At 37.0% G+C, this 13,877-nt stretch overlaps 1 protein-coding gene across 1 annotated transcript in view; it reads right to left on the bottom strand.

Annotated features, from left to right (window-relative positions):
• IARS1 (isoleucyl-tRNA synthetase 1) overlaps positions 1-13,877 on the bottom strand; it is a 109,086-nt gene that overhangs the window by 69,544 nt on the left and 25,665 nt on the right. The window contains exons 10-13 of the mRNA XM_074836618.1: positions 11,985-12,045; positions 10,294-10,389; positions 5,310-5,432; positions 3,804-3,895 (exon numbers count right to left, since the gene is read on the bottom strand). Of these exons, the coding sequence (XP_074692719.1) occupies positions 3,804-3,895; positions 5,310-5,432; positions 10,294-10,389; positions 11,985-12,045 (372 nt within the window). The remainder of the gene's footprint in view (positions 1-3,803; positions 3,896-5,309; positions 5,433-10,293; positions 10,390-11,984; positions 12,046-13,877) is intronic.

Raw genomic sequence — 13,877 nt, 5'->3', positions numbered from 1 at the left:
CGACAATAATTCACAAGCAAAGACCCCAAAAAACTACTGTTATCTCCTACATGCAGTCATTACTGTAAACAACCCATCTTAAAAGTTTAATTCGTTTTACTTATATCCATAGTGAGGACTCACTTGAAATTCACAAACTACTGGAGATTATGATGTAAATTAAAATTGCTACTGTGGAAGCACTTCCTAAAGGTACACCTGCCTGACCAACAAAAGAAAAGAAAACCCACAGCAACGGTTGTTCGAACCTTAAAAACTGCATTTAAGGTTTTAAAATGCAAACTTTTTGCACAAAGCCCAATAATAAAACACACATCCGTTCTCTTAATACTGTATTTCAGAAGATATTTCCTTTTCACTATAAACTATACATTTCAATCTGGATCTTTTAAGAGTTAAAGTATCTATAACTTCACAGGAAATGGTTAGGAGACAAAAGTAATAAGGTAGTAGTGCTCTAGCTGTTAAATGCAAATGTACTAAGCTAGGATGTTCTGCTTCTCAAATCTAAGTCCTAACACCTAAAAAAGGAAACAGTTCAGTTAACTCCTCACACAGCAGCAAGATCCCAGTAAAAAAGAAAGTGTTCTGCAATCTACAAGGTACTCCAGAAGTATTTTAGTTTCACTAAGCATCTTGTTTTTCAGATGTACTGAAGAATGATGAATTACCATCACATAATAGATCTTGAGTTACTGGAAACAAGAAGAATAAAACCTGCTAACAACAGTTTTGCACATGCTCTTAACACATTGCAAAAAGAATGCTGGGACAATAATCTAGTACCCAACCACCACCAGGAGTAAGCAGCTGACAGATGGGGCTGACTGAAGACAAGTTTTAGTGCAAAAGTAACTTCAGACAGAAAGAATCTATGAAAAACAGACAAGCAGATGAAGCCATAACCATTTCTCAAGGCTTGCAACCTAACGCTAAGTTTATAATACTTGATAACTGTTCTAAAGCACCCACAGAGCAGTTTCCACCTACATGAAGGTACTAAGAAAGGGCAGGTGGCAGCTTCCCTGAATATGTTCTTTCTTCTAGCTATGCTGCCAAGCAGTGCCTCAGCAGGAGACAAAAAGAGAACAATATACTAAAAGTCTGCCCAACCAGTCACATCTTACACATTTCTGCCCCTCATAACTGGTGAAAACGTTGAGGAAACTAGATTAAACTCTTTGCTGTAGAATCAAATAAGAAATACCCATTACTGTATTCCATCAATACAAGACAAGGGGAAAACCACCCAGACAGACCTTAAATCACAGACTGATCCTTACAAAATTCCTGCCTAAACATTCCTCTCTGTCTCAACTGAACGATGTTTTGTTCCCCTTATAAATACATCCTTTAGAATTGTATCAAAGAAAACAAAGCATCTGAGCAAATTGCCTGTGCCTTAGCAGTGCCACAAAACTATCATTGTCCGAATACAATCTTGATACTTGAAAAGACAAAGATTGGAAAGATTCTCTGTGGACACTAAACACTCCCAATAGTTCTCTCATATCTGTTTTGGACTGCACAGCTGTTTAAAACAAGTTACTGTTATCTTATTCCCATTCCATTTTCTCATAATTTAGGAAATGAATGATAAATAACCAACCACATGCTATGAAAGATAGTTCTTGGCTTTGCTTTCACTGGCCTGAAAAAGACGAAGCTCTGTGTTTGTCAGTGATAGAGCTTCCCAATATTGCTTCCTAATAGAACGGCATGCAGTGGCTGCCACGGACACTTCAGCTGCCGTGCTAGTGACCTTTGCTATCTCAGTTGTTAAATTGCTACCCAAACCATATAGACTCTCAACATATCACATGCACATAGAGCAGTTTTGGCCAGTGATCTCCATCTTCAGCAATTCCAGTGAAGGGAAATTCCAACTGAAAACTATCTACTGTGTACTTACCAAGTTGTTACTGTTTTCCCCTCTCACATTTTAAAGTTTGATGATATGTAAAAAGAGGGAAAATACCTCAACAGGCTGAGGACTCAACAACTGCCTGGTTTCAGGGAAAACCATGAACAACAGTACATTAAGTAGAAGAGTCTGACTTCAAAGTTTTCTTACATTAATCAAAATAACTTTTAACTATGTTCAAAGTTAAGAACTACTCTTCTACTTTTAGCATATTCCAATTATGGTTTGATTTGTGATGGCAGTGAAATGAGCTTTTCAAGTAGAATCCATTATTCTGTTCTTCCCACCAGATAATTTGCTGCTAGGTGCTGCCTGCAACTTATCATCAATCAACAAAAACGTCAACAGAGTGGCAGGATTAAGTATGTTCTACAGAATCAGCATTTCTACATTACTGGTTTGTCTCAGAAGGCCATGACTGTTCATCTGAATTGCTACATAAGTAGAACACAAGCACTGCTTGGCTTTGGGCTGCCATTTTCCAAAAACTGTCCCAAATCATCAAGGACGTAGCACTTGAAGAGTAACTCCCCTTCATCCTCTAGGTAGCTGTTAGAAACAAACCAATCATGCTATTCAAGAGCAAGTAAGGGTTATTCTTGCTATAGATCAAAGATAAATGCACACTGCTGAAACAATTCACCTCGTAGCATTAAAGCTAGACAGAGAAAAAAGCTTTTATCACAGTTATTTCAGTACAAGTGCTGTAGGCATCAGATATGACTTTAAATGTTCAAGTCATCTGAAATATCAAATCAGGTATTTTATTTTTGGAAGTGTGTCTTTACTTGTAATAAAAGTTTAATACAATATTCCTACAAAGTTTCTTTTTTAAAATTTGATATTGTTCAGTGATTTTTTTTCCTCAATTGTGCAAGAGCAATTGTATACATTTAAAACCAGAGAAGACACTAATAAAAACATTTCATTTCTAGATCAGATTTATCTAGCCTGTATTTCTCTTAGCTGAAACTTCTTACATTAGTGTGTACCATACTAGAGACTTGCGGAGTCCTCCTTCAATCTCTGCAGAATTCCCAGTTTGACAAGGAAGACTCATGACAGGCCACTGTGCTGAACTACCTACCTGACATTCCAGAGCTAATTCTGAATTTCTAGTTGACAAAACACAAACATTTCTAATTCATCCCCACAGATATTATAAACATGTCAACTGCTATTTCTGATCAGAGACATCACCACTGTTTGTGGACTCAATTCAGGAATGACTGAGCAGAAAAACATATTTATGTATCACACTTACTACCCACTCCAGTGAATAAATACTATCTTTGCTTTTAATCAACAATACAGATGTTTCCACATTATAAGCAACAGGGCTCTACCAGACTCCAAAGAAAGAAGTAATTTTACAAGGTTAAAAAGAAGTAAGTATGATAACAGCTATAATATAGCCATTTTATCCAAAACATGGAAAGTTTGAACACAAACATTTGAAGACATTCTGCAATATACTTATTTGGATACAATTCAAAGGGTACCAAAATATCTTCTTCCACCACTCAGTATTTAGCTGCTTAGAAAATAAGCTTTTTTAGACTTATAACCCTCTTCAAAAGGCAGTTAGCAGTACTACTTGCAACACTGAAGAAAGATAAATTCAGACTACAAAAACACACTGCAAGACCATAATAGCAAAAAAGTTTTCAGCACTACACAATTTATGGCCAAAAAAAATTAATTTACTGGATTACTAAAACAAAATTGGAGCTCTCCTAATTCAATATTCTTGATTCCTGTTACTTTTAGTCATGTTAAAAAAATTAAGTAGGTCAAGGGAGGGGAAAAATGAGACAAACCTGAAGAACTACTCAGTTAGAATCCTCAATCTTAAAGCCGTATGCACTTCTCTCCTTACCTCCAGCAGAAAGGATAGCTGTGCTTAAAACTACTGCTGTGAACCACTCTGCCTTTCTCTTTCAGTAATTTAATGATGTTCTTATCTGCATCCTAAAAAGACAGAACAAAAAATTTTCCTTGGAATACAAATTTCTCTATTTCAGTAAGCTACTACAGGATTCGTCTCCAATACCCAAATTAAGGAAACCCCTACAAACAATCCAGTATTTACACACACAAAAACATCCATTTACTGCAGAAGCACTGTGAAACGCTAAATTCAGAAAGTTATTCGCTCTCCAAATCCTGCTATACAGTCCTTTTTTGCCCTTAACTCCATTTCCACATACACACAACTGTGTACCAAATTCAAATTTTCTATAGCAGTAATACAAACCAGAACTCATATTATTTAATATCTTAAATCTTTCATTGAGTCTTTTGATTTTGTGGCAGGAAGTCACATTGTCCTTCTTACCTAATATTTAGACTTCACTACAACACATTCCTCTCTAGTGTGACTACAGTTACAGAAATTGAAGCATCTTTTATAATATCTTACTAACTAAACAGGACTTACATTCTAAGCTGGAAGTGAAAGTCGTACATTAATAATCTAAGACAATCTACTGAACAAACAAGTGTCAACATGACATTAAGGAAGGGAAAAAAATATACAAAGGTTTATGATACAGTAATATTCCTAAGCTAAGAATTCAGCATCATGGAATATTTTCCAAGAGCCTTAAGTGCAGATTCCTACCAGCAAGAAGCTGAATTTGTAGCTTCTGCTGTTCTCTTATTTGCCTTAATATATAGCAGGAAGCAATGATAGCTGAGTTCAAATTCAACACAGGATTTTTAAATCTTTTTCAAGTAAACTGTGTTTACAGGAACATGCTTTGCTATCTAACTGTAGCAGCAGACAATCAACTGCAAACAATTTGTTTTCTTAGCACATGGCATTAAAGAGGCACTCCTTTCTATGGATTTGTGTCTGTAGCAATCCGGAGTTCCTGTGCATTCCTTTTACATGGATTCTCTTGCTTCTATTGGCAAGTAAATTCTCATTGCAACACGTCCCACAAGTGAGGAAAATGACTGGATTTCTCCCCTCTAACAAGTCGTGTTACACTAACTGGCTAGTATAAACTTAATGATGACATCTGTGAAATCAGAAGTCATCCAGAGGTAAGGGAGGCCTCTGCACACACTGCATGCATAACATTTCCGTAATAAACAAGGAAAAAGTGAGACTTTTCCTGCAGTGGATGCAAACAGGAGATAGTCCTCTTCCCTTTCACTACTAGATACACAGTATTACTTATATTTCAAATTATTTATTTTTCAGATATTGTAATAAATAGTTGCAACATTGTTGCAAATGTTAAAACAAATTTTTATTTTTCCAGCTATCAAGGACACATTGAAAACAACACCACTTAGGGAAAGAAAAGAACACTTTTATCATATATAAAATTTATCTTGAATAAACTAGTAATTTACTTTCTCCAAGACCACTAACCTTCACATACTGTCCAGCAAAGTCAGTCACTTCTGCTGTGAAGCAGCCTGACGCATCAACAGGACAAACAGGCACAGAATCTTTCTGAATGATATTAAAATCCATGCAGACTCTGTAATCATCCTACAAAAAAGACAAGTGCTAAGTTACAGAAATACAAAATATTGCTTAAAATATCCATCCCTGGAAAAAAAAATTAAATATTAAATAGAAAACATGATGACTGGACAAGGATAGCAAAATACTCAGCATTCACTAACCCAAAATATGGATAGGAAAGATGTATTTTACAGGATTGTAGTTTTATTGATCAGACAAATGATGATTTCTTCAGAATATATGTGTTCTCTCACCTAGTAGAGGGGTTATGTGCATGAGCTTCTGTGCTTATACATATACATGCATATATATACACACACATATTTTATATGTGTACACACATACATACATGTAGTCAACAGCTTCAGGCTACTGTTGCATAGTAAAGGAACTGACAATCTCTATGTCATGCTCTTGTACCAGCCAGAGACTTGTGTCTGTTTAGCACACAAGCCTGCATGGCATTTTTCAGAAGGCACGTTGTTTTAATCAACCTAATTCTGGAACTCCACATAAGAAATCCCATTTTCTGAACGTCTTAACGATCCAAAGCCTTTAAATCTGTATTTCTCAATCTTTGTTGGCCCGTATGCAACACTGCTGACCAAGAACCACACATGGACAACATGACAGTTTATTTTCCTGGCCAGACTCCATTTAAATTCTTAATTTCCTGTAGCAGTAGAAAAAAAAAAATTAGAAAAAGAGGGTCACATCAGACTTTCCTGAACATGACTAAACAACGACAGTATCTTAGAAAAAATTAAAACAAAATTATCAGGGGAATAGAAAAGTTTGGATTTTAATTTCAAGTCTGAAGTCAAAGTAAATCCCTGTCTTAACCAACTATCACTCCATATTACCCACTTTCTTGCTCTAAGGCAAGAGAGTATTATTGGGGATGGGAGGCGAAAGGAGAAGGAGACAGTTGCAGATCAGTCACTCTCAGCACATTCACAGAATCACTTTGTTTTCCTCAAAGAAAAAAGACCCTGTCTAAGCCTGCATCAAGTCAGATTGCTTTTTTGAGTCTTAGAGGTTCCTGTATTGCTGCTCTGCTAAAATGGGGGAAACCACAGACTTCAGGGACAAAAACTGAAGTTTTGTGTAGTGTGAAACAGAGTGACCCTGCCTGCCAAAACTGGCAGTAAACTGTTACCCTCCTCTATGCCTAGAGCTCATTTACCTTTCGTAAAACACAGCAGCTATTTCATAGGAGTTGCACTCTAAAGCAATTTGTCCACCTTGATCAAGGAGGCCACACCAGAAGCAAGAAAATAAGCAAGTGCTCCACAGCTAGCTGAATTCTCCTTTCCTAGATAGAACCAACACAGGCAAGTCAATTTTGGAGCGACAGATTAGGGTTTCCAGATGCTTTTGCTGGTCCTCATCCTGTCCCTCCAACCCTACCCACTATTCCCTGTAGTTACCAGCTCCCTCAAGCCAGATCTGGCAGATGTTGCCTGTTGATCCACAGTATATTTTACAATGATGAAACCATAGCAATAGTGAAGCTGGCTACTTCGTGTAGCAAGGCATTACACATAGAAACTAAAAGCCACTTCAGCTACAGCACTCATTTATTCTAGACTTTAGTGTCTGTCTACCCTCCAGCAGCTGCAGACAGCCATCACCATTATTCAGCCTCCACTTGGTCAACCAGCTTCTTCAGTCAATAGATTAACTGAGATAAGCCCATTCTCAGTTGACCTTTCATCAGCTGTTATTGCTGAGATACAGCAAGCAGACTGTGGTGTTTAAAATGTAGGCCAGATGACAGAACTAACGTCAGTTCTGATTTGGCAGTGAATTGTAAAAGGCTTTGAAGAAGCAGCCAGGAAAGACTACAAAGCTTGGCACACTCACAACCTAGCTAAAACATAATAACAAACCTTCCACTTCGCAGGACCTAGGTCAAGAGGTGGTTCAGTTTGATTTGCATTGCTGATGCAGCCAAAGATATATAAAGGGCCCTGCTATTTTGGTTTTCTACAGTTAGTTCCTTTCTTTTGAGGAAGTCAAACTTGAATTTAAAAGCCTTCCAGACTGACCTGTCATTTGATTTAATGAAGATTTGCTTCAGTAACCACAACCCAGGAACATATTCAGGCACATACAGAAATCCACAAACGCTAAGCTCCACTGGAAAGCTAAAACAAATTTAATTCTTTCTGGGATAGAAGTCATAGTGTTCACTTTTGTACCCCGCCACAATCACATCTCTCAAAAGATAACAAATAAAAGTTGTAATACACAAAACGAATGAAGCAGAAGCTATTAAACCACTCATTGATGAGAACTCAAAGCTTTTCTATCTGAAATTTTAAAAAAACCCAAACGAACAAAAACATTAAGTCAAAAGGTTCACCTTCAGCACCTCTTAGCAAAAATCAAGTATACTTTTGCAATTTACTGGAAAGAAAGTGTACCAGTAACGCATCTATGAAACTTCTGTGACTCAGTCTGAGCAGGCAGTAGAAGTATAGGGCTTGTATGCAAATTAAAGCATTACTAAAGCTTTTTAAGTTGACTGTAGATACATCTACATATGATTAAATGCCTGAGCAGCTGAATTTTTGTGTCATGTTAATCTGGAGGTGCAATGAGTTTACAGAGTTTTTAATACAAGTTTGTCTTGTTCTGCGAGCTTTAATTTTGAAGCCTTTGAAGTGAAATAATAGAGTGCCCTGATATTGTGTGGCAGCTTGTATTTGGCAAAAGCATCACACAAGACAGTGAAACTACATATCCTGGAACTAAGTAAAGGTGAATTTCTAGTTTAAATTTTGTTGGAGAAGGATACATTTCTAAGTTATCAGCAGTACAGAATATGTATCAGTAAACAGGATTTAAAAAACCTTAATTTCTATCCCTATTTATCAAAGGGACTCACTTATATTGAGGGGAAGGGATAAAGACAAGATACGACGCTTCCTGTGAAGGATTGTGCTCTATTTCTTCTCCGACCCTTGCCTCCTGCTCCACTTACCCCTTTCCTATTCACCTTCAACACAAGAGTAAAAGTTGCAGAGAAGCCAGTTCGTTAGCAAGACAATCCTGCCTACAGTCATGAGTTATCTCCCTTCTTTCATCTAAGTTTGTCTGAAGGCAAACATTTAATGCCAACACATGTAACACTCAGCATTCAATACAGAGCCTACCATACAATGATAAATTCTTGAACCTAAACCAGAACCCTTTGTGAGCCTTTCTGAACAAAAATAATTAGTGGGCTGTCAAAACTGAACAACATGCATCCCAAAAGAAAAATGTAGCAGCATTAAGTGCAATATATACTATGTAATTTCCATGTAAAGGTAGCACAGCCAGTTGACTCAGGTCTATGCATTGTGCAAAGTCAATCCACTCCTTAGCTAACAAGTACAAAGTTTTGTTTGTGATGTTAGTGCAGTTTTTCCTCATACAAATATTTTATGCATTTTTTCTTTGCAATGCATTTAACTGATACTCTCATTTTTTTAAAAAATGGTTTTAGAGATAATTGCTGGCTTCCCAGGAGAAAGAAAAGATTTTTTTTTTTCCCCTGTGCTTACACAAATTTATGTGGGCTTATGACAAAATCAAATAAAAGAGGGCAGATAATCCTTGCTCTAACTGGCCAGTCAGACTTTCCAACAAGCTGTTTCCAACAACTGTATTGTGCAAATACACAACAAAACAATACAGCAGCCAAGGGCAAGTTTCTTCCAAAGCCCCTTTTCTATTAGCAGCCTATTCCCTTCCTTTACTCCATCTCCAACAGCAAGAGCTTCCGACTCAAAGCCAAGCCTGCTCCCTCACCGCTCAGTCAAGTCCTTGCAAGATTTAGCTATAGGGGAGTGTCTGAGGTGCAAGCAGTGTGACAGGCTTTAGACTCCTTAAGACACTTAACCAGTCACCATCATTTTCTTTATTAACTACTAACATGCAGGCCAGTCTAACTTTCTTTATTCACAGCTGTATTAAGCTGAGACGTCTTTTCATACCAATGTTCATCTTGACAAGGGAAACACCACCACAATGGATGCACCCTTCAGAAAAATGCAGAAAAAAAAAAGACAGAAAAGGATGGGATATTTCACATGAATACAAAGAAGCCTATTACTAATGCCAACAGTTTCTGGAAACGATGACAGAGCTCATGGTCCAGGGATTGCTAATTGCTAGGCATTGGCAGCTCTATTGCAAGTTTTTGAGGGCATCTTTGGATAATGGCTGAAGACAGGACACTATACAAAAAGGACAATGAGTCTAAACTAGTGCCTTTAATTCATGTGTCTAAAAACTGAAATGATTAAATCCATGAAAAATTATCCCTCTTAACCTTCAGAAGAATAGACAGAGGGAAAGGACAATAAAGAGAGAAAAAAAATGAAGTGCGACAAAAACCTTTCACACTGAGGGACAGTCTCAGTACAAAAGCAGTCAAAGCATTTTTTCATTCTCTAAAAGCCTAATGAGTAATGAAATTGAAATGCTGAAGAGGGGCAGTGTACTGAGCAGAACTGCTCTTACCATCCAAAATTATCACTTAGCAAAGCCAGTTTTGACTATCAGTGCCACAGATCATTTCTTCTCGAAGCTGTAAATTTAGACTTTGAGAAAAGCTAAGTTCAATGAAATTCAGAAGATACAGTGGTGAGTTCACTTCACATACAACAGTCACCAAATCAAGGGATACCTAAAATCTCCACTCTGGCCTCCAAAGGGCACTAGCAAGTGCAAGAACTCACTACAATACAATGCCACATTGTATTCTTACATTAAGTAGCAAATGGGAGGATTGTTTCATATCACAGTCACCCTGACAGTCCCCAGTAGCTGGAAAGCCAAGCAACATGTGTTGGAACAAAATTAACATTACAGATATGGAGTTCATACTCACAGCACCAAAATAGGGGGCCTGATGTACAACACCTGTGCCTTCCTCCTCCTTCACGTAACTGTCTACTACCACAGCAAAGGCACCTTTATCTTTGCACTGTAACACAAAAATATATTTTTCATATATATATGTATACATACATATAGCAAACCAGAATTCTTAAGAACATGGAAGAGCCACTAGCCACCTGCAAGAACAAAGAACTGCATCAAAAAAATAAGTGACAGTGAAATGTGACATTCCTAACACTGTTTAATCATTTCCCATAGCTAAGATGCCCAGGCTGTACACTTCATTTAAATGGTGTCAAATGTGATTAAATCTAAGACCTCTCCGGAAAGCCTCATAGTCAATTACTCTTCAAGCCACAGATCTTCACACAGTTCTGTGCTTAACAGTCTACAAATCAATACACTCCTGTAAGTAAGGATACAACCATGAAAGCTATAGGATTATATATACAGAAGTCTCCTTGCATTTACTATGTCCACACAGTGTCCACTATGTACACTGTATAAAAGTTCACTTTTATAGTTATATATTTTCTTTATTTCCTGCAGAGAATGAGAAGGTGGTAAGTAAAAATAAAAAAAAAAAAAAACAAAAAAAAATTGCCAAGAAAAGATCTGACAATTCTCTGTGTGATCAGTATGTGGATAGTGAAAAATAAAGAGCTATTTTCTATTCCTTAATACAAAAGTAATAAAAAAATTTACTGCAGTCACAGCTGAACCAAACATGTTACAAAATATTAGGTTGGGCTTGTTCTGAAGAAGGATATTTTGAGATAAGACATCCATTCTAAAAAAAAAAAAATGTAGATACCCATTTTCTCCTTAGAAGTCCAGCAGGACTCAAAAAATTTATCCATTCCAAATCTTTACACACGCAGTCCTGTTTTTCAGATTCAGCTATGTGTTCGACCTTTCTGTAGAAATAACAGGTCCTGTTCCCTACAGAGGTTTTCTCACCTTTGCTGACTCCAGCACATGCTTCAGAACAGATGGTAGTCAAAAATGACCAAATCCCTTACACAAGCTAACAGCTGCTTGTCCAGCAGTACTGTAATCCACTTCAACTCTTTAAAAAATTTAATCCATTTTTAATGAGAATTTTTAAAAAATATATAAATTCTCTACCCTCTCTCTTATTGCTACATATTCTATTATCATCTGTGATGCTATCAACTATGCTAGACTTACACAGTGCTTAAGTGCTGCACAGGAGGACATCCATAAAAAAAACAGACATATCAGTAGTTATTTTCACAAAGGGTTTTAACTCTTCAATGAAAAACACTACGTGTCTGCAACTTATCCACAAAGTCATTCTCATGCGAATACAAAATTTGGGGACTTAACAGGCAGACAACAGAAGCTCACCAGGTGAAAAGTGAGAGAACACTGCCTATTTATTAACATGTACTGAAAGTTTCTCTGCAATCTGAAATCGAGCTATTATTTATCACTGAATTCTTACTCTGGGTGTATTTAAAGCTTAAGGAAAAAAAGCACAATAAAAAAGTCAACTTTCTGTTTTTCAATCTTTCACTAGGATTTTGAACTACTTTAATACAACCTGGGGTTTGTTATTAGGACGCAAGAGTTTTATAATATAAACAAGGAATACTGAGAATTGTTTTAAGTTTTGTCTTTGTATCCTGTATCGAACACTAAACTTGTTCATCTTACCTGAATAAAATATTCAAAGAGTGGTTTATATTTCTTGCCTTTAAGAGCAATTCCAGGAAACCTGAGGAGAAGGATTTACATGGACACAAATTAACAACTTGAAAATTTCTTAGTCAGCTGGTAGGAATGCAGTTTTTTTCCTATTTCCCTCTTCCTCATCCCTAACAAAATTTGACTTCATTAGGTGAAGAAAGTATTTTCTCAATAGTTTGCTTCCCATTTCTACACATCTTTGGCAATTTAGTTGGACAAAAAACATAACAATGTCTTAATGCATCTCTGCTAATAGTCAACAGGTATGCTTGTACCCGATGGTCTTTCAACCAAGCAATCATTGTAAATTAATGTAGAAATTAAGCATAACAACCACCCCTTTCTGGTACAGCTGGGCAAGGAGCTTCTGGATAAAACACAATTTCAATTTAATAATCATAACAACCAAGCCCTAGAGCTCAACATGTTCAACGGAACTAAATGAGCACTGATCCAAAACACCTAAAAGTTACATGCACACAAGATTATGATACAGGATATTGCAGCATTTAAAGCTTGGATGCCTCATTCCTTATTCTAAAACTAGGCATCCAAACTCCCCACGGGCATCTCAGAGAAAGATCCAACACAGACAGGACCAACTGAACCAGACAAGAAATGTGAGAGGGATAGAGCCTGTAGATCTGGCTCTCTTCAGACTTCTGACAATAGTTGACAAAGACATTGATTAGGTTGGGATTCACTGCTCAGAACTCTCTTGAAAGTGCTTAAATTGTTCATTTCAGCAAAAAGTCTAGTTAAAACACAAATTCATCTAATAGATGGGATAGCTCTCTGAATGTGTGACAGCTGTGGTCTTTCCCTATATTGTTCTTGATCCATATCTTCCAAAACAATGGTCAAACCATAAAACACTTGACTACTTCAAAGTGGGGAACTCTTCAAAGCTGTTTCATTGCACAGAAAGGAACTCAAGCAGTATTTAATGCCAAGTAAAAGAGCATGACTCCTCAGCTCAGCATACATAATATTCACTAGGAAAAGGGGAGATTTCTATTTTAAGCCACAGCTTTGCAGATGGTTTATATATTTTATATTACAAACAGCCTTAGGAATGTTTGAGGTGCTTAATCAGGATCAGATGAGAGAAAAGCATCCCAGGGCTCAGCCACACAGATGTGGGAATGCTCAGACACAGAGTGCGAAGCACTAAAAAACTGGCTTTAAAAAAAAAAGTAGTAGAATTTTCTTATTTAATGCAAGTCAGTGAAAGGTAAGGATTGTAGATCACATTCCCAATTTTCTCTTTTGAGATCAGAAATAGTTTGTTTATTCAAGTCCTGAACTTCAAGATGAAAATTTATACAGTGCTGCCTTCTTGTGACCTAAGTTATAGTAATAGCAGGCTCATTTAAAATCACTATAGTAATCCTTCACTCTCAAGAGATCAGAAATCTCTTTTTTGGATCCTCTAGAATCCAGAAAGAGTCAACAGTGGAAAATAGTGTAAAGAAATGAAGTGTTTCATACGCAAATAGACTGAAATGTAACACAAAGGGAGGAAAATGCTCAATCATTTCATATCTACCACTGCTAAATAAAATAAAAAAGCCACTCAATGGCCTGAAGTGAAGCAATATACCAAAAAGCAGCTGTAAGTATTCTGATAAAGAGGGCAGCCATCTCATCAGTGAAACAAAGAAGAAGTATTTCCATTTGCTCTCACACAAAAACCTATCATCTACATCTGGGAGGAAAAGGGAGAGAAAAGTCAGGTTTGAGGGAGGGTGGGAAGGCTGAGGGTACTCAGGAAATTTGCATGACTTCAGATACAGAAAGTTTTCAGTAAGATCATTCCTTGACCTCAGCCTGCCACCTGGTATAGAACAAGTGTCATAA

This window comes from Strix aluco, chromosome 11, assembly GCF_031877795.1.
Source record: "Strix aluco isolate bStrAlu1 chromosome 11, bStrAlu1.hap1, whole genome shotgun sequence".
Lineage (NCBI taxonomy): Eukaryota > Metazoa > Chordata > Aves > Strigiformes > Strigidae > Strix > Strix aluco.
This window is presented reverse-complemented; position numbering and strand designations above follow the sequence as displayed.